The sequence below is a fragment of the Rhea pennata genome, chromosome 25 (genome assembly GCF_028389875.1).
Source record: "Rhea pennata isolate bPtePen1 chromosome 25, bPtePen1.pri, whole genome shotgun sequence".
Taxonomy (NCBI): Eukaryota; Metazoa; Chordata; class Aves; order Rheiformes; family Rheidae; genus Rhea; species Rhea pennata.
In genome coordinates this window covers 7,815,902-7,838,120 of record NC_084687.1, presented here as the reverse complement: position 1 = coordinate 7,838,120, position 22,219 = coordinate 7,815,902, and the positions used below count along the sequence as shown (strand labels likewise).

Below are 22,219 nucleotides of genomic sequence, written 5' to 3'. Positions count from 1 at the left end.
ATAAGCAAGTTTTCTACCCATGTCTGGCAAAAAAAAAGTTTCATTGTCCTGCTCTTGAATTCTCAGTAGTAATTCTTCTCTCTTGACAAGCCAGTATATTGCATGCCCCTGCATCCTCTGGATGGTTACCTGTACCTGGGAATGACGGCTACCAATTACTGAAGCAACACCAGCCTCAGATTGTGCCAAGTGTTTATGCTCGGGCCATGAAAGTCTGTAACTATTTGATACTTCTTTTCCAGCTTCACCTTCTGTGGCATCCCTAGAGAGGTAAAAGGAAGCGGGTGTTATCTTTGCATTTAAAGAATTATCATCATAAGCTTTATAATTTATTTAGTGTGGAATCCAACACAAAGTAATTCAGCTGACAGTACAGACATCTTACATATTGAGCATATAAATGACTTCATGTAAGGCTGCTTCTTGAGTCAGCTACAGTTTATGAACAAAATCACTAGAAGCACACTAATGTCATCTAATATCAGACATTAGAAGTACACTAGTGGCACCTAATGCCACTCCTGGCATAGCAGCAGAGTTATAATATTTGCTTCATTCAGAGTATGGAGATTTCAGTCATATTATCTAAGAAACAAAAGGAGAGTAAAAAACCAAGAATGCAGACTTATTCTTTGTAGCTCAGCCTCAGTCATTTCCTGGGAAAGCTTCTTCCCAATCCCTCTTTCACACAGACCTGCTTCATCTTGAGTTTAGCACATCCCCAATTCACTCACAGAACATGAAGAAGTATTTCTAAATAATGCCTCAAATATTCCATTTTTAGGAAGTCAACTCACATTTATAATTTAGTCCCACGCATGGTCATTAACACAATGCTGAACGAATCTCTCTACTGATTTTCCAGAAACAAGGGCTCTACTCACAAAACTACCATAGTGCAGTGAATACTTCATTCTGACACTGCTCAAAGGCAGCTTTCTGTTTTAATATTAAAACGAGTGTTATGAGATTATTCTTACAAGATGCAATAACCCCACTGGTCGAGCTTTTCTGATTGTTTCCAGTTCCTTTTGCCAAAAGCAAAAGCTCTGTACCTGTCTGCACTGGAAGGGTTGTTCTGTACTGATCCGAGAGGTCTGTGCTGTGGAGCCGGACTCTGTTTGGCAGAATTTGTTCCTGACGGAGGACCACGATGTTCTAGTGAATTCAAACAAAATCAACAGTCAGAGAGACTTTCCCGAATACAATGGTAGGGACACTTATCACAAGAGCAAAGCAACCATCAGTGCTCTGTCTTCTCAGCTGCCTAGAACAAGAAGCCAGGTTTGTATCTTAAATTTCAGGAAAAACAATCAGTTTTCTGACAATGAGCTGAAAGGCAGGTCTGTTTAACTGTTCATAATGAATGCTACTGCCACAGCATATCAGATGAAGTCTAACACTGGTTAAATAGGGGAAGAGGATTTTCTTTGGTCTAGTGTCATAAGCCAGGAACCATAGCAGAGTTCATTGATTCCACAGAACATAATTCCTATGAATTTTATTCTTACCTAAACTTCTTTTTTCCTCAAACGATAAAATTTTAACTGAACCAGACACGAACAGAAGTGTTTTAGACTGCCTGCACGTAGATAAAGACTAGAAGGTATTAGAACTAGTAAGATCCACGAAGTTGGCTCAGGTATTTAATAAAATAAAAATTTGTAAGAGATGAAGAATAATATCCATTTGAGAACTTAACCCTTTTTGAAAGTAAGAGAAGTCTGAGGATCTGCAAGGGCCATCAAGATTCACAGGTGAAGATGTTAATAATGAGGAGGAAACTGTCAACTCTTCTAAGCCACAATGGAGAGTTTGCCACAGGAAAGCTGCAGGAAAGATTAATTGTCGGAATAGTTCATAATTTGATGCGACTAGTTTACCGGTATGTTATCAACAGGAATTCTAGCGCATTTTGCCTTCTCCCAAAGGCTAACTAAAAATTAAAGTGTAAAGGCATTTTAAGAAAATCTTGTAAGGCATTTTTAAAGATGATTCTTCCCTTCCACACAAAACACAGTGATTAGGCACTTACGGTAAATCCATTGCATTTATGGAAAAACTTGTTTCCAGATACAAAATGTCTCTATCACTTAAAAGAGCAATGAACAATATTCTATGCAGAAAGCTGCCTCTTAGTTAGAACTTTAAATGGCAAGTTGTAGCCCAAGATGGACTCATGTACTGAATTATAAACTAATGAACTCCTTTTCTGCTAAAGTTTTTAAAAAACATCCCAAAGAGACAAGCTAGATATGTTCCAGTCTTCTGTTAAGTGTGTCACAGAAATTCATTTCTGAGTCAAAAGAAACAGACAAACGAGCAAACCTCAGGAAAACATACAAAGTGCACATGCACCATAAGGTAAGGAAAACATAAAGCAGCTTTGTCTGGTGCATATTATTAAACTGAATTTCTCAGGTGTGCTAGACCTCAGAAGTCCTTCAGAGGACTGCTTGGCACTGTTACTGTGACATGCCTTAAAGAGGTTTTTCTCTAGAGACAAAATGTCAACTTTTACTCCTGCTTTATACTCAGAATTTTAATATATAAGTACAGCAAGGAAAAGGCCATCTGTTTATATGAATTCTCCAGTCCTCTATTCAGCCTGCTCTCTTGCTTTTCTAGCTAATACGTGACAGAAGCTGACAGGCTCCTGCTTTTGTTAAAAATGTTAAAGAATGTCTTCTGGAGCATGAAGTGAAATTCATTTATTCATATGAAAAGCAAAGATCGTACATCTGTGAAAACTAGGAAGGAGGAAGGGATAGACAGAAGGATATATGCTAGTATTTTCATTGCCAGGCTGAGGATAGCACTAAAAAGGATGCATTGGGAAACAGTAAACTCCATTAGAGTTTATATTTTGTGATGCTGAATTGCTTCTGGCAAAATGGGCATTTCTGTCATTGGAGTTGCATATTATTCTTGCTAAGTGTTATGTGCTATCTTGTGAACAACCTCAATAAAGCTCAACTCCCTCCCCAGCACCCTAGTAGGGGAAAATAATTGAAGCCCTGACTGGTTTACATCCACTCTGGCTTCCTTCCCTAAGGGATTTTGCTGTATGGTAGGTTGTGTTGTGAGCTGAACTGTATTTCTCCAACTAAACCAACGAGAATTTTGAAACAGTAATATGCTCTCTTTTCTGTGGAAGCAGTTCAGCTTGTATTTCCTCCATTCTCCCAAAATTCTCTATATCTGAAAACATGCCAATGTCAGCTCCTTTAAATCACACAGTTTTTCTGAGTGGTCTTTTCAATCTACTTTTATCAGCTACTACTGACATTTTTTTTTTTCTTGTTGATCCTTATGCAGATTGGTATTTTATCTCTACATTCCGGCTACAAATCTGTAATTGAGGATATGGAAAAAGTTCTTATACAGAATCCACGTAGGGTCATAAATAATGGACAAAAAGGTTACATTAGGAAAGTTTATTCTAAAGAGAAAGCTAATTAAAAGCCCTAGAGAAACAGATCTAGTGCAACCAACTCAGACTTCAATTGCATTACGAACATTGCCCTGGGCAAACTGCTTTGAGGTGTGTCTGTTCACTCTGGAATGAACTCAATTTGAAAAAATGAAAATCTTCCTAGAAAAATAACCGAATTTATAGAAGCGTGTCTGCTTCAAGCATTAACAAAAAGAGAAGGTATGTCTTTGGCACTTTATTTTGCAGGTTGAGATAGCATGTTAAATATTTGTAATGAATATGAAACTAAAAAATGATCTGTTGGCTTTATTCACATTCTGGCTTTGGGTATTTATTATTTTAAAGGTAAGAAAAGCTAAATTTCTGGCACAATAACAATAGTCAGTTTAATTAAACTCACAAGCAGCAACCCAGAAAAATGCAGTAGTAAGCTTTTCCTCATTAAATGATTGGATTTTACGTATTTATAGTGAAACGTTTATGTAGCAACAATACTACATTGAAAGCAATGTTGCACGGGAGCTTTCATTAAAAAATATGATCTCTGAAGATGTGACTTTGCAGTCAGAAATACTCACTTTGCTGTTCAGAGGATGACTTGTGTGTGAAGAACTTGCTATAAGCCTGCAAGGCTCTGCAGGAAATCATCTGAATAGGATATTTATGGTGGGATGTGACCATTTTTCAAAATACATTTTTAGAAGACACAAGAACTACAGAATGTTTCTGTTACATCCTAGCGATGTGGTACTAGGCATTTGTGTATTTTCACATAGCAGGAAGAAAAGACAGAGTGCCTAACTGGAAAGAATCTAAAAAGTAGGTGTTCATAGCTACCTATAGCACCTAACTTCTGTGCAACAGCAGGGTCCCTGCAGGACAGCAGTCTGGCAGAGCTGCATCAGCCTGCTCCATAGTGTCCTAATAGGGTACTTTGTACCCTTGGAACAGGGCTTTCCTGACACTGATTACAGCAGCAAGAGACGCATATTGCCCAGGAAGGTGAGAAAATTCTCTCTCAATCTAGTCTTGTTCATCTGCTGTAGTACCCACCAGAAAAGATAATTTCTCTTTAGCTGATGAACATGAGAGCTAGATAAGACATGTTTCCCCAGGAACAAGCAGTCTCCCTCTCTCATGTGGGAAACCATGAGAATCTTTGTTACCCTGCATCATGTTTTCCATATCTCTTATTTTTCAATATAACTATTTCAGCAGCTCTCTCTCTCTGTCCCACTTGTGCACAGTTCCTACAGAGCAAATGAATGAGCTTCACTTTCTTTCCTTCAATAGGAGATTATTTTCTTTAAATCACAAACACCTCTCAATAATCCATTTTGTGCATTAACTTTAGAAGCTATTAAACACCACGTTTTAAATGCTTCAGTTTTGGCAGGACATATTCACCTGACTGTTATGCATCTTCCTTACCTTCCTCAGCAACAACTGTCAGAGTTACCACATTGCCTGCATCTTTAATCAGCTGCACTATACTGTCATGTGAGAGCTCAATGATTGATTGACCATTCACTGCTGAGATGCGGTCTCCCACTTTCAGCTTCCCACACTGTTCAGCTGGACTCCCATCTATAACACGTCCAATCTTGTGAGGAATCACTAGGAAATCAAGAACAGGTATATCATTTTTTTCAGAACACAATTAATATTCATTTAAGTTAGGCATCATACAGACTCTGAATCACTATAATCACCCCACAAACTGTTCCTACTCTAAAGAGTAGCATTTTAAAATGAATTTAATACTGGTGTGTGTGTGTGTGTGTGTGTGTGTGTGTGTGTGTGTGTGTGTGTGTCTTATCACCAATAGACAAGAAGCTGATGTGTATAATCAATAGAACAGTTCTCCTGACAGTCAGAGTACCTAAGCTGTGCTCCTAAATCTGCACCAGAGAAGCCTCTCTCCTTCTGTTCTAACCAAAGGAGGAACCCGACATCCTGCACTGAAAAGTAGTGGAGGAATAGTCTGTTACAATGTCACTTGTATGTATGGCTAAATAGCGTTACAGACTGGTGAAAAAGGTAAAGCATGGGTGGTCAACTTATATCTTTCTGGCTGTCTACAAATCCCATGGGGCCATGTCATGCCGTGTCATTTTGGCATAGGGGCTGTTTGGTGATGCACATCTCTATCAGAGAAAAGGAACAAACCAGAACAGGCTACTGAGGTCCCTCAATACTCAGCTACACTTCACCTAGCCTCTGCAGGGAAGGGACGGGACAACACTGTTAGATCCTCTACAAGTACCCCTCTTCCTGAAACATGATACTGTGGTTTTAGGTATTATGAAGACCTTTATATATATGCTGGTGGTGTTAGTCGTATCTTAGGACTAGCCACCTGAAGATAATAGTAAGCTACTGGAAGACATTGAGAAGCCATTGCAACAGGAGCAGCATACTGAAACCTCAGGGAAAAGAAAGAGCAATTCATTGTGTTGTTTGCACCTGATACTAAAGGACGTTGCAATAAATGAAAGCACATCAGCATGCTTTCCTACGCATCTAGAGCAACCTTTCATTCATTTGAGTCCCTAAAACATAACAAAACCTGTTCCTGTCCTTAAAGAATTTCATCAAGGCTTTTCTGCCCACTGTGCAGACTTCCTTAGTAACTCCATTTTCAAGCAGAACTGTCACTTCTCTTAACTGACCTCTACATTTTTTCATGAATGCTCTTCCTGTTACTTCATATAAAAACCTGTTTGTACAACCAATGCCTGAAGTGGGTTTGACATGGACCTAGTTTAAGTTTATTAGTCCCTGCTCTCCCAAACATGCTTCCTTTTGAGAGATTAAAGAGGTGAGGAACGTTATGTACTTTTCAAGATTATCAGCTGACATTTCAAAAGCCGAAACACTTTCGGAAAGAGACATCAGCCGAGATCATCATCCAAGATTAAAAAGCCCATCAAGGTTTGTTTTAATGAGCAAACACACAGAGTGGCTACTGCACAAGAACAGACATTAAAGCCTTCTAACATTTATTATGAGTTTAAATTTTAATTACACTTCCCTTAAAAGACTGCTTTTTTAGTATTATCTAAACCTGAGTTGGATTCCAGAGCTTCCTGCATGCAGCTTCTCTTACTCATTTCTGCTCACAACGTATCTTTTTATTTTTGCTTTTATCCTTGGTTATTTTGCTGTTTATCTTTACAACTACTCCTGAAGCCAAATCCATATATCAGAACTGTATTACAGAATTGTGCTACCTTTTCATTTTGAGGGCCTTTCTAGGCAAACATCCTATCTTCCAACAGTAACTTCCTTGCTTTCTTCCAACTGCTGCAGTTTCTACTTTCTCAGATTCCCAAAATAAGAAGTTCTTCCTGAACAAGGCATACAAAACCAAGATTGAAGCTATACTTCTACTAAAATGCCCATGAATTAATGAAGTGTACAGAGTCTACAACATTACCACAACCTGAAAACTATTCATATCCTGAGGACAACCCTGTCACAAATGCTTCACACTCCCATGTATGGGCTGATTGAGTATGATTTATTTTCTCTCTGCTCCTCACTTATGCCACAGTTGGGTGAAAAAGAGCATGAACAGGAAGCAAGACGGAATAAACTTCAGATGTTTGGACTGTGAAAAAACTGTGAGTGAAAGAAGACTATACCTGCACAGACTGTTGTATATGTAACCTAACCACATTCTAAGGAAGGAAAGATCACTGAAGAGCCCACAACCCCGAGCACACTTGTGCAAGTGTACTCACTAATGATAACGACAGCTTTGGTACAAGTATCACACTAAAAAACTAGGCACCAGTGAAGCCATGTACTGACAACACTAGCTAAAATATAGCACTTACCCCCAGGTGGAGGTTTATTTTTGGAGGTGAGAATAACAAAGCCAAAACCTTCATTTTCCTTCCTCTGTAGACGGACATCATAGACTTCTGAGGACTGCTGGCTTGCAAGCTCTATTTGATTCAGTTGGGGAGATTCATTTTGGGCTGAGATAGGCTGAGACTCCTCCTCTGGTTGATTTTCTCCTTACAGGTAACAGACAAACAACAAATAAGAAAAAAACCAATAATGCTGTTTTATTAGGTACAACAAAACTGTACATATCAATATCAGTACCAGCATGAAGAAACAGTGCCTGCCTGGGAATGCAGTGGGAAAATTTAGTAGCAATATAATTAAGATCAAAAAGAAATCAGATGCAGAATAAAACATTCAAAAGGACTTAAAGGTTCAATTTATCAAGATGTACTTCCTTTCCTTTAATTTCATGTACATATCTCTTCTCTACAGTCTTACAAATCATATAAACCTCTTCCATTTCTCCCCTTCACTCACCTTTTTGCTAAACTGATGAATCTTAGTTTAGTCAGTTTTTCCTAACATGAAAGCTTTGCTATAGCTCTTATCACCCTTCTAACCTCTGTCTGAACTTTTCTAGCTCTAGTATACTCCTCTGAGATGCAGCAATCAGAATTGCACAGAGCATTTAAAACATGCACTATGGAGTTCCATAACAATGCGTCAAAATTTAACTTCTAACATCTAAATGCCTTTAAGATTTCCCCAAGCATTGAAATGATGTTTCCAGAGACCTCTCCAGAATGGTTTCTTGTTTTTTCTTGTGCATTAATAGCTACTTTAGAGCTTATCAATTTTAAGTGAACAGGTCATGTTATATTTTCCCTGAAATGCATTACTTTGTGTTTATCAATGCAATTTCATCTGCAACTTTATCATGTACTCAGTAATAAGGTATCTTTTGGTAACTCTGGGCCAAAATGAGTCTGCATTGAGACTGAGCCTGTAGCCCACACATTCTTTCATCTACCTGAAAATGAAGAGAAGGTCATGAGAATTTCACAGTTAGTGTTTTCATAGTTTATGAAGAAATATGTTTTTCTACTTATACAAACTTGGAATTTATGGTTGAATGATGCAATGGAAAAGCAATACTAGTTCATGGGAGACTCTATCAAGACCCTTGAGTTCTATCTCAGATCTGTCATTTATGTGATCAGTGCCATCAAATCAAGGATAAACACTCCTTTGTACACTGCAGATCTGGACAGCAATCTAAAACTGCAGAATCACAAAATGTTGCCATGAATTATCTCTGTTTTGAGCACTCTTATTCTTGCTACACATAGATCACAACAGACTTCAGAATATAACGTCATACAGAAATTAGGTTATGTTATTATTCCATTCACATAGCACGACTGACTGTTCTAACTGGTATCTGTGAAAAAGTTTGAGGAAAGCATCAGCCTCATCTTAATTTTCAGTCTTACTTGTGCAAGCTAACAAGCACCAAAAGCATCAGCTTATTAAATTCTTCTTTTCTCCACTTACTCAAAATTACAGAATGACAGTCTTTAATCTCAGAAGTCACTCAGTTCTACTGCAATAATTGATATGTTGCAGTGCAACTTCAGTTGACATGATTATAAAAATGTAAGCATTCCTTTAGCCAGGCTCCATTTCCCACAGTACACTCTCCTGACAGACAGACACATACCACCAAAGAAGATCTTCCTCCGGACTGTGAGCAGTACTTGACCATTCCGTGCAGCACTGGTCATTAAGTCCAAAACTTGTTTGTGTGATTTCCCTTTAACAGGGACTCCATCAATACACATCAGTTCATCAGCAGCTCGAAGCCTGCCATCTTTTTCTGCTGCTCCCAATGGGATGATAGCTCCAATATAAATCTATCAATAAAGCACAATCAGTGATTATCTGTTTATCATATTCCAGCAGAAACATAGTTGGTGAGTGTAGCTTGAGCCAGTTGAATGAACTGACAGAATTTGGGGCTTATAGGGCTCAATAAATACTCAAAGCTTTTCAATGAATTCTGGAGGCATCAATATATAAGACAAGACAAGGCTAGAGTGCTTGGGGCAGAACTAAAAGCTTTGGAAAGAACTCAAGTTCACCTGCCCAGACAGTTTCATGCTTTAAGGTTTTCAGTGCACAGCTGTTGGTGATTAGACAAAAAAATTCAAAGTTGCACTCCCTATATCAATTTTGTCTGCTCACATCCCATAAAGTGTCAGGTAAATATGTCACAGATAACAACATACTCTATTTTATATGCTACAATCACATTCAGGTTAAATGAAAGATTAAGAACAATTATGGCCAGTAACTGTTTGAGGTGAGGCATTAGAGGGCAGATCATCCGCACACAGCATTTACGACATCAGCTGGACACCTACCAACAGCTATTGTTGTTACAGAAACAAGAGATGATAAATACTATAAAGTGCAACAGAAGTAAGATTGCCTATTCTTCTTCAAGAGGAGGAATATTGCTCTTCTTTTTATTTAACTGCGTGTTAGAAAAAGGCTGGCATTCGATCACAGCTGTGAATGGAAAAAAATCCATCTTCTTTCAATCGTAATCAGAAGGCAATCTACCAGCATTTCTATTCCAAAAGCTTCTTTTCTTGATGTGACAGTTAAGGAAATAGTCTCTGACAATACAGTGTAAGTTTAACTTCTCTCCAGGGAAAATTTTTGGTCTTTCAAGAAGAATCCACTCTATTTCATAAAGACTGCCATAACAGGAATGGACTATCCAGGAGTTTCCACAAAATCATTTACCAGTCTGCCTCCATCTTTGCCACAAGGACCACTCAAGCAGAGACATCATCTGAGTCAAACTACACAGCAACTCTGTAGGCTTAAACCAAGAAACTTTGTTACACTGATGATGTAAAACCATAACCAAATTCTCGTCACCAACTGGGTTAAAACAAAACAGCTTCTAATCAGTGCTCTTCCTCTTGTACAAATGTTAGAGCCACAGTCTGATGACAGCTGGAGATGCAAAACAATCTGAATATCCATCTGGAGAAGGAATCCAGCTTCTGATTCAGGGCTCTTATGAAAATCCTGAAGTACATTTTCTATTTTCCCAAGATGTTAGAGAAACACAAGGCAAGTAACAGCCTGAAAGAATGCACTGGAAGGTCATTCTCACATCCCTGAGTGGAACTCACTAGTAGCAGTAGTGCCTCACTAGTAGGCACTCCAATGGACAAAACAGAGTATGTTTTTGAAGATTTTCAGGTAAAGGGAAGGACACAACCCCCCTAAAGCTTGACTCATTTCATTTGGTTGCATTTGAAAGAAAAGCTTGTCAGAAATTTTCCAGGGTAAGCCAAAGATTCCCTCCACACATCTGCTTCCCAGTAAGAACTGGCATGTACGCCATACAGAGCATCACCAGTGCTCATTCTGTGCCAAGATTCTAACAAGATTAGGTGGTATAACATACAAAGGCTTAGTGCCAACACTATCCTTTAAATCATTCCCAAAATACAGCAACAATTACAGAAATATAGATCAGTATTATGGGCTTGATGGAGAACTACTGTTGCCAAAGAATCTAGATAAATAAAAAGCGAATGGGAGACTTGTTGACTGAAGTCAATCATGAAGATGAAAGGAAAGAAAGGTAACTAACCATTTTCTTCCCTTCATTTGAATTTGAATGGGACAAGAGCTTAAAAACTCTATTTAGTTAGAGTTGTTTCCCTTGTCTGCTCTCCTACAACTCATCTCAAAATCTAAATTCATCCTTTAGCTCTTCAACTGTTGGTTTCTCACAGACACTCAAAAATGATTACAGAGACTAAAGTCAACTTTTGGAGTCCTTGGGTTATGGTCAGTGCATTTGTGGCCCCCAAGAAGATACAGTGCTAGATATGAACTTGCTGCCTTAAGTAAAATAGCATGCAAAAAATATCAAAGTGATTATAAAAATAAAAACCCTACAATAGATCGCTGACCATACATTAAGAACAGTTAGTGCGCTTGCTCAGAGCACTGTTTACGCTACTTAGCTTTAATCAAATCTGATTACACCTTTCAGCTTTAACTGGATTACTCAGGAATCTTTCATTGACAGAAAATGAAGCAATTTTCCTCTCTCAAAAACTGGACTATTGCACCAATTCTTAAATTCGATATGAATCTGGTAACTGGAGTCTCCAATTCTTGATCTTTAAAAAGCAGTTACTGAATTGATAATTTTTCCTTCTGAAAGTTTTATAAGCTTGGCTTTGCTTGTTTCTGAATACAGAGCACGAAGAGTAATTTCACAGTTCTCATACTACAAAAATAAAAAGTTTTTTACTCTTTTTTACTCTTTTCTGCAAACAAAATGCCTTCCCATGTCATCATGAAGGTTCAGCTGAGCCATACCTGTTACTTTCCACAGCAGCAAGTCAATTTTCACCATCATTTTTTTCAGCTGTTAGGAAATTGTATTTTGAACACTCTCTCATGCTTAAACAGGAAACTAATTAAATAATTACCTTATAGTATATTGTTTGGTTTAACCTGGCAGTATGCAATTAGCTCTGAAAATACTTTGGGAAACCACTTTAAAAAGGAATGAAGAAGTGTAAACACATACTGGGTCAGATAATGGTAAAGAAAGTACTAAGATAGACCTTTTGTGATTCTGATAGTAGCATCACTGAATCATTTAGAAGGGGAGAGAAATGAGAATGAGAGAGTATGAGTCATTCTAAGGGTAGTATTGTAAGGTAATACATAGGTAACTAAACAATTTCACTTACTGGTTGATCTGGTCCATCCCCTCCAAGCACCCGGAAACCAAAGCCTGACTCTTGTTTTCGCAGGAAAACATCTAGATCTCTTGTGTTTGGAGCTAAGACAAAATAACATTTCAAAAACACTCAAAGAATTATCTTTGATTATTCAAAGATTTCTTTTGTTGGTCATCCTGACAGAACACAGTAACCAGAAACAGAGTAAAAAAAAATTGAACAGTTAAATCTTCAGTGGCTCTCTTCCCAATATGAGAAAAGCTTTTTTCAAGAAAAAGCTGAAAAAACAAAGGATAGGTTGATGAATGCCAAAGGACAAATCAGAGCTGCTTTCATATGCAGTATGGGACAAAATCCAGACTGTAATACAGCTCAGAACTATATATATATTTCAGAACACTGAAATTATCAGGTTTACTTCAGATATTTGAAAATTAGAGCACCTTAGAGCTTGAAGAGTTGTAACATTGCTGTAAAAATGGTGTAAGCTCATTCTTTCATGATTTCATACTAAGATATAACAAACAGAAATTTCCTACTGTGTTCCAGCGTAGTTATTGTAACTGACTTTTGGCATGCTAAATTATTTGACATGTCAAGTTTGCTTAGTTTTATTTTGCTCTGACCTCTGACAGTATGGTCTTTAATGACAGTTTGTTATAAACAGCATTTTTTAAAACTGGCTGTACAATTTTTCTATGGAGCCATTTGCATAAGTCTATCTGTAGCAAAGCTCTATTAAAATTAACAAAGGATTCTTTCAGAAAACATCTCAAGGAACACTTCATTAGCCTCTTCTGGCCCATCAGTAAAACCTGTACTTGCAAAGCTATGAAAAAGTGCTGATAAAAGTGTTGAACTTCTTTAACATAACTATGTCAATGTCAGCAAAACAGACTCTTTATTTTCTACTTCTTATAACATTTACTGCTGGCCAGTTAACATTACTCAGGAGAACAATATCTGGCTTGAGTCAGATACACTGAGATCAAGTAAAAGTACCTTGATGAAATTCACCTAAGTAAGGATGATGCTAAAATAGGCTATGTATCTCAAATGATCTATTTTGGAAGAGGAAGTCATGCTTCCTTTTATCAGGAGAATATTACGTAATTTCTATAATTAATCATTTTATTGCAAATACGGTTGGGGAACATGTTGGAATATATATAGGGGAATATATTGGCTGATAATCAGACATTTAGAAGCAATGCATCATTTGCTGATGGGATTTCATGTACATTATAAGTCCTTTTCAAGTTTGGTTACCTTTTATACCTCCCTTGTTCTCCCATCAGCTCTCTATCTCTGTAAGGTAGCCCATATTATTGATTATTCTACAATATTTACGGAACAGGTTTGGCCAGCATTCTTGGCACAACAAAAGGTTTTTGTTTACCCCATGTATTGTATTACATTTGATATAATGAGTCAGTAGTTTTATATAATATGTGCTTCTTTTCATTAACTGATCATGTATCTTTGTTAGTAAAACCAGATAATGTTATAAATACAATCCTGAGTTACAATTTCCAGTGCAGCTGTATAAATCATATTGTACAGTGTTCTTTCCAAGTGTGCCTTGAACAAGGTTAAAGACATGCAGTAGTAACTGGACAAGAACAAATATGTGTTTTAGCAAGGATAACAGAGAAAACAAAACTTTTTTTTTAAGGTTCCATTTTTTAAAAATTTCTGTATGAATTGCGCATTTCTCAAAATATTTTATTTTTAATTTATATATATATATATGTACGTATGTATACACACAGAAGATTAAGGCACAGTAGTTTTACCACATACGTGACGTACAGGAAACTTTTTTTCATAATTTAATATTTCTGAGTTTAAGTTGATATACTCACGCTTGTCCTCATATATAGTCTTAGACTTCAGGTAGACTTCTGAAGGATCTAGTTTAGGAGAGCCCGACCTCACAGCACTGGGTGGAAAAGGCATAGGCTGTGGAATGGGATCGCTGATAGCTTCTAAACTCCCTGAATTGTCCTGCTTATCTTTCTGAAACAGACCCCCCCATCCCCATAAGATCCATATTAAACCAAAAGCAGTAACTGCACTTGTTTACATGTGTGTGCAAAGGCAATAAACATCTCATAGAGTTGAAATGCAAGCAAACCAAAGGAATAAAGGAAAAAATATTACAATTTCACTTAGCTCTTCCAATATATAAGCTGTGTTCACAGTACGTATCTGACCAGACTGCTAAAGGCTTCCAAGGATGTCCTGAAATTCTACTTAAGTCTGGGCTTAGAAACTTGTTAAAGTGACTGATGCTCACAGAGAAATAAACCTATGTGATTCCTTATGATTACAAGTTTAATCTTGCTCTTGCTTGCAATTTACTCATGTTGGCTACAGGATACTAGCAGCTCAGTATGCAACTGCCTCCTCACAACTGCAAGCTGCTGAATTATATCAAAACAATGAAGAAAACATGAGGTATGTCCAATATCAAGTTGCCTGCTGCAGACATTACAAGGACATTATAAAGCACTGATCAGGAGGAATACACTGGAGCATTATGAGGCATAAATACAATAAGGAATAAAAATTCAGTATTTGCATTTTTATTTTATGATGTGAGAGTTGCTGCAGCACTCCTAATACTATTTCAAGAAGAAGGACAACAAGTATCCTTGTAGCCTCCCATCCTAATTTCCAATGGCTTATGCACTAGAGTAATTTTAAATACTGATTCTGGGCTGAAACCCAAACTGGAAGATTGGAGCATGGTAGTCTGCATGCATCTGTGCATGTTAAACAAAAACACAATTAGAACAGACTTAGATGCCCTTTTAAGAAGGGTGGAAGAAAATTCCCCCAAGGGATTTAGTAGTTTGACACTTCTTGTATGTTTATAAACATAAGACCTTGCCCTTTTTAACTGAATTAGTTTGCCATGCCGCTTAATGCCACTGAACATTGAGTGCTCTGTGGGAAAGTTGCTATTGCATGTGCGCTCGAATGTGAGACCCTAAGTCATAAGTATTTTTAGCATGCTTGCATAGAATACACTGACATAGGAGCTATGCTGACAAGACTTGTGTTCTCAAACTGCACATATTTATGCAGTGATTTATTTGGTTTATGCAGCTGTATTCTCACAAGGAACTGAATCTGCATGTTTTATAGAGTACAGACTGTTTTAAGCACAGTGAACTTATCTGCTCCAAGTGCTGGGATATGACTTCAGTACTTGCATAGCAGGACTATCTACACCCAGGTAATAGGGTTTTCCTAAAATTAAATAATTTGTGGTGTACAAGAAATATTCGTAAAGAAACATGATTGTTCTTGAAGAGATGGGCACTGACTAGTCAACTTCCTAAGTTCATGACAAAAATATACATTACTATGTACGTTATTAAATCTCAATGTTTTTTATTAATCCCAAGGATTCTTTACAGAGCTAATATATGTCAAAGATAACCTAACAGATCAAACTTTCAAGAATAACAAACATCAAATACGAAATGTATAACTACATAGAGATCTTTTTAACATAAGGATTCAAAGATAAGGAAGCATTTTAAGAAGGGAGTACTAACTGGTTCATTAGTTTTATGTCAGGATTGAGAAGTGTCAAAGTATCTTAAGCATCCTTTAGAAATCCCACTTTGCTTTAATACAGGATACAGGTAATTAGCAAAGGAAAAAAAAAGAGATGTTGTATTTTGTTTCCTCTTCAGTGGGTATTCTGAGAGCAGTTACTTTGACAATTAATTTGTGCCAGCTAAATAGAGACAGTTTTGCTAAAGCATCCTTGCAAATTACCACAGGAACTAAAAATCAAGAGATGAGATTACGAAAGCAAGTCAAAGTATGCATGCAAATAAACATCAAGTTATATATTTCTAATAGTAGCAACTTCAAGCATAGTGCAAAAGGGGAATTCTGAAAGAACTGGCAGAGCAATGTCATATTTACAATTATGGCAAATCAACAATACTGCATGTATTCTCATAATCAAGACCTCTGCTGCATTCTTCATATTTCAGTAGTAAGAAAAGAGAAATCTATCATCCCTATTAAACATTTCAGAAAAACTCAAAAAACTCACATGACTCTGTGGAAGAACTTCTATGTTAAGTAGAACATACTTTTGAGTGTGTTCTGCAACCCAAAGACCTTGAAATTTCTCCATCAGAAACAGAGATAAATACATCATTAATACTCACCACTTTGGCAGTTTTAGTAGGTGAAGGTGGACCTAAAGGAAAAAGCAGAAAATATCTATGCAGAACTAAATTTGAAATACTAGATCATCACAATCACAAACAGCATTAAGCCAGTATAACTGGCTCGTCTTGGGTTGAAACTGATTACTGCTCATTTGCTATTCTTTTAAAATGCAAACTGAACACTCAGTTGGCCAAAACCATCATTTAGAGGATATCTCAAGTTATACTTCTAGTGTACCACCATGCATTGTATTTCTCCTTTTACTAGACACCAATCAATCGAATTACACATTAGTTCATGCAATAGTGAATTTGGCTGGTGGAACTTCTCTTACTACTAAAGAAATTAAATTTATCTCCTTAGCTGATTAAGGAATAATAGCATTTACACAGAAAAAGACCTGGAGATTTTTGCAAATACTTATGACTGAAATGACATTCAAGGCTGTAATAAAAGCTTAAAAGGACATTAAGCAGTCATGTGTTGCTTTATAATTCAGTTCCTTCTTGGAAAATGCACATTAAATTACTAGTCAGTCTGTTGGGAAAGGACACCTTCTGGTCTGTAAATGATAGCCAATGAAGAAATATAAATATGTAAATATGAAAATAAGATTTTTACTAGCAATTTCCAGTGTTCAGTTCCACCATGCTGCTGATGCTTCCTCCTGTCACTTGTGATCACCTGTTCATTACAGCTAGGTTACTGGAATACATTTGTAAAGCCTTAAACAAACCCACCAATCATGCCATTTGTATCATACTAGAGACTGCATTTTTGCTTTAACTCTCCCCAGATGTTTGTAAGAGACAGTGCATAAACATCTAATTATAAATTTTTTGTAAAAGCAAAACTAGTTGCATTCTCCCACCCCAAATACTCAGGGGTGTAAATTAAACATAGAGCAGGATGGCTTAGAAATATAATAAGCTGCTATTTAACTTCAAAAATTGGGCAGAATTAATGTGTCACACCGAAAAGAGCATATAGTTGCACATGATAAATGCAAATTTACATACGTACCGCCTCTTAAGATAAGCAGTGGCACCTCTGTTCCTACTGGAAACTGCTTCAGCACCTCAACCACCTGCAGATGTGTCAAGCTCTGTACATTCTGATGGCAAATCTCTTTGATTACATCTCCTTTCTGAAGGCCTTGGCACCACTGGCTGTCTAAAATCATTTTCACCTTCTGTCCTGTAGGACTGTCTGCAATAGCAAACCCAAAGCCTTTAGGACCTTTGACCAAAGGAATGGTGACCAGCTCTGGTTGAGAGCCTCCTGAAGATGCAACAGAGATCCTCTGCTCATTTGTATCCATGGAAGGGCCATTCAGACGACCATTGACTAACATAGGACCCAGTTTTCCATTCTGATCCAACACAACTGTGCCTGGTATTAAATCTTGGCTGGTCACACAAACATCTCCTTTGGTCACAGACGGTCCATTGATAATAGGTGTAGCTGTCACTATATCTACGATGGGGTCTTCATTGTCCTCAGGAAGAGGATAACCACGACACAAAGTCATGTTCACATACTGGTTGACAGGAACTAGTTGAAACATTTGGACAACATCTGCATGGGTATGGCCAAGGACACAATTTCCATTTATGTCTACAATGACATCACCTGTTACAAAAGGAAATTAAAAAGCATCAAATCCAGAAATTAAATCACCCACACCTTTGCAATGTTCTGAAGCGCAGAACAAAACCTGGAGAAAATCACTGTACAATCTTTAAGAATAATGAATGGTGATGTGCTATTACCTCTTAGCTATCTATTGCCAAAAAAGCCTAAAGAATTTCCTGTTTGCATTTATTCAATTTCATATCAGAACTTAATGTGCTAAATATATAAAGTTTAATCTGCAGTAGATTTAATAAACGATACTATACTGCCACAGAAGATAAACAGTGCATACACATTACTGCAAGCAGATGTCTTATGCTTTAATTCATATTGTACAGTATTCTAAATTCAATCCAGAATAAATCAGATTTTTTTTTGTTCCTATAATTATTTTAGGACTGGCTGAACTTAAGTTAGGATTGTGCCCACACATATTCCATGTCCTTATATTGACACTAAACATGGTTAAAGATAAATTTCCAGTATGAAGTGGAAGTAGGTGTCAGATCCTGAAACTTTATTTCATGATGTATCATGAAATGATGTATCAATTTGATGACAGAAATTTACATGTGTGCAATAAATATTCCCAGGGAGCAAAGCATCTTTTCACTTGAACCCCTGGACATCAGTAAAACAGTAACTCTCCTATAATATTAACTCTATTATAAATAGATACACATCTTTTTGCTTGAACATGTCCATACAACACAGCGCTGCAATATTGTGTTCATTTCTACACAGACGGAAATGAACTGCATACAAAAAAGATCAAACAGCAGATCAGCAACACAATTTTTGTTTCATTTTGTAAGTAAATATTATTAAACCATCAAAAGCATAAATTATTTTCCTACCAGAAAAGTAGGAAAGCATGTCAGATATGTAAAGGAGTATTTTGCCTTCTCTAGTATGTAAACTGTAAGTTACAGCAAGCATATAAATAATTTAAGTCTATAACAACAGTGAAAATATGTTTTAGTTCTTCATAGATTACAGTTTCTCTCATCTCTCTTGCTTCTCTACTTGCCCAATTCATACAGCTTTGCTTATTCTTTCCTACTGCAGTTTTGACATTTGGTGTTATGCTTTTTTGGCAGGAACCAGGCAAAACACAGACGAGGATTCAAATCACTATTTTTACTTTCCATATAAACAATGAGCAGAGACTATTAAGTAAATGACATCAAATTCTAAAGCTTTTGACATTCCCTCTGTTAGAATTGATCAAGTAAATATTTATGTATTAGATAAAAACATCTAAAAGGCCTAAAAAGAGGTCAATTATGAACATGTGTTAATGAATAAATAAAAGCTATGGTAAAAGCCTTTGAATTACTTTTAATCCAAATGTCTCTTGCAAGGTCTGTTGCAAGGCTTGTTGCAAGCTTTGGTACTGAAAAGGTTGCTATAGCAAGATTTTAAGAACTCTATACAGTCCTCATGTGAGGATCTTAAGTACCCAAAATAATATACAGTATCACATAAGCCTACTAGTATTCCATATCTGCTTAAGATAAATCTGAATCTAAAATTATAGTATCCTGTAAAAATGAGGAAGAGCTGTGACTTATCCCAGTCAGGAGCTGAAACTTGAGCAAACTCTCCCCAAAAACCCCAAATCAACTTCCCATCAAGTGAAACAAGAAAAGGTATTAAGTCTCAAGAGACACCCTCATCCTCTTTACATACCAACGTTTCTTTTTTCCAATGCAAAGGTCCCAGAGGCCCCCCTCCCCCTCCAAAAAAAAAGAAAGGGCCTTATTCCCTGCTTTCTCATCTCTCTGATTATTACTTACTAACCTCCTCTCACAGAAGCTTGAAGTAAAATTTTATCTCCTTGTGGAATACTCTTTCAGGAAAGGCAGGATTACTCATTGCATGGTGGTTCTCAAACTTCAAGATACATGTGCATGCAATATTTTGTAATTAGAAGGTAACCCAGAAAGCTAGGTAGCTGATGACAAATTTTCTATTAAAAAAATCCCCTTTTCCATGTTAATAGAGTATAAAACAACATACACCTACAAGGGCTGTAGCATATTGATAAATACAAAAAACACACAACTGGACAATAAATCAAAGCATTTTTCAATTGGCTATATAGTTTTAGCTTGCAAACCTTTACCTTATAAAGGTAAAGGAGGTAAACCTTTACCTTTACCTCCACTTACTCTAAGTGGAGACCTTACCTGTCTCCACTGAGACAGAACTCCTGAAATCTTCAGGAGTGTCCTTAAAGTAGATTTGTATATAGAACATTGTTTTCCATTTCAGACACTGACTTTCAGACACTGCTCTCACAGATCTTTCATAAATCTGAAAACTGCTTTAGTCAGTCAGGTATTTCATATTCAAAGTCAGTGGATGGAGGTACCTAACTTTCTGTCTCAGAAACTGTACTGCTCTCTTAGGGCCTGACAGCATCACAGGAAATGGAAGTTGAGCAAAATACCACTTCACCTGGTGCAATCTTCCCATCTTGTGCAGCAGGTCCATCTTTTAACACATTCTTCACCTGCAGAAACTCATCAGGCCTGTCCCCTCCAATGATTGTAAAGCCAAATCCCATTGTACTTTTCTTCAGTGATGTCCGTATGAGGGTTCCAGTAAGCTGGGCTGGATCTCTGGTGAAGAGAGGCTTCTCTGGTCCTGTGCACGGTAAAGATTCAACACAAGCCACCATCAACAATGCTGCCAGTAGGTGGCCATTAAATCCCAAACTGATGGTGGCTACAGACATGTAATATGGATAATCAGAGAAATAAGGAAGAAGCCGTTTCAAAGGCTGAAGACCAAACCTCTTCAGGAGATTTCTAAATTATGGAATAAAAAGACCTGAAGGTAGAAAACCGAGGCTGGTTTTGCTACGTGGGTTTTGTTTTTCTTTTTAAAGACATCATAAGGGTTCATGATTTCTTTTGAAAAAGTAGTTGCCTTATGTCTAAGGAATAATTAAAGACAGTGTTAAGAATGCAGCATCCTTATTAAAAATACAGGTCTGAACTCAACAATCTATAACACAGATGTCTACTAAACATGCAGCAAAAGTAATTTCATGATATTTCACATGCTCAGAAAACAAATATTAGTTAACCTCTGCAGTACTGTTATGGAATAAAGTAGACAAGATACTGCCACCCACATTTCACAGCTGAGTTAAATGAGTGGGCAAGTTAAATGATTTTTCAAGACAGCAGTACAGATTACAACGGAGATGGAATTAAAGCTCCCATCTATACCAAATTCAAAGTAGGTGAAAAGTGGGGAAAAAAAAAATAAAAAAAAAAACCAAGTGTAGCCTTACCTGCATCTTCCAACTAACTCTTGCAACCTTCCTCCATATATTCAAAAGTTGCTTATGACAACCAGCTTTACAAGTTTCAAAATGCTTTAAAATCAGTCTTAGAATCTCAGTTCAAATTTAACATAAAAATTAAGTCCAAAAACCCTACAGAATTTGGAGGGCAACATACAACGACTAGCAGAAAGATAAGGCTACTATCCTGATGAATTATAAAAGTTGGAACTTAAAATGAGTATTTTCACATACAGAATGCTGCATATTTAACCTGTAGTATTAGCAGACACTATTTGAGATCTGATCAAAAAACTCTGCTGGTATGCAAGTGTTTTATTGATAATATCACAGAATCACAGAATGGTTGAGGTTGGAAGGGACTCTGGAGATCATCACCACCTAAACTATGTTTCCAAGGATTGTGTCCAGACAGCTTTTGAATATCTCCGTGGAAGGAGATTCCACAACCTCTCTGGGTAACCTCTTGCAGTGCTACGTCCCTCTCACAGTAAAGAAGTTTTTTCTCAAGTTCAGGTGGAATTTTTGGTGTTTCAGTTTGTGCCTCCTACCTCTTGTCCTATCGCTGGGCACCACTAAAGAGAGTCTGGCCCCATTCTGTTGACACTCTCCCTTCAGATACTGGTACACATTGGTAAGATTCCCCTTCTCTCCCCCCCCAGTCTTCCCTTCTCCAGGTTGAGAAGGCCCAGCTCTATCAGTCATTCCTCATAGGAAAGATGCTCCAGTCCACCCCAGGATACCATTAACCTTCAGGGCCACGAGGGCACACTACTGGCTCATGGTAAACTTCTTGTCCACCAGGACTCCCAGGTCCTTCTCTGCTGAGCTGCTTGCTAGCAGGTCAGCCCATAGCCTGTACTGATGCATGGGGTTATTCCTCCCTAGGTGCAGGACCCTGCTGAGAAAAGGATTACCACATAGTGAGCCACCTAGTCTGAAAAAATACATAATGTGACTTTAGGTTGCAAAATTATGTATTAAAAATTCTTGAAATATGAAAATAATTAAGTGGATTTTTCCACGTAACTTCTGCAGTCA

General features: G+C 37.3%; 1 protein-coding gene across 3 annotated transcripts in view; it reads right to left on the bottom strand.

The window, feature by feature from the left end:
• Window positions 1-22,219, bottom strand: part of MAGI3 (membrane associated guanylate kinase, WW and PDZ domain containing 3) — an 81,242-nt gene that overhangs the window by 6,224 nt on the left and 52,799 nt on the right. For 2 of the 3 annotated variants that reach the window (XM_062595128.1, XM_062595131.1), the window contains 10 exons: window positions 20,323-20,511; window positions 17,248-17,856; window positions 16,221-16,252; window positions 13,887-14,040; window positions 12,031-12,122; window positions 8,955-9,147; window positions 7,279-7,461; window positions 4,868-5,053; window positions 1,056-1,158; window positions 130-262 (listed from right to left, as the gene is read on the bottom strand). In XM_062595128.1, the coding sequence (XP_062451112.1) occupies window positions 130-262; window positions 1,056-1,158; window positions 4,868-5,053; window positions 7,279-7,461; window positions 8,955-9,147; window positions 12,031-12,122; window positions 13,887-14,040; window positions 16,221-16,252; window positions 17,248-17,856; window positions 20,323-20,511 (1,874 nt within the window). The remainder of the gene's footprint in view (window positions 1-129; window positions 263-1,055; window positions 1,159-4,867; window positions 5,054-7,278; window positions 7,462-8,954; window positions 9,148-12,030; window positions 12,123-13,886; window positions 14,041-16,220; window positions 16,253-17,247; window positions 17,857-20,322; window positions 20,512-22,219) is intronic. The other variant, XM_062595130.1, reaches the window with a different exon arrangement.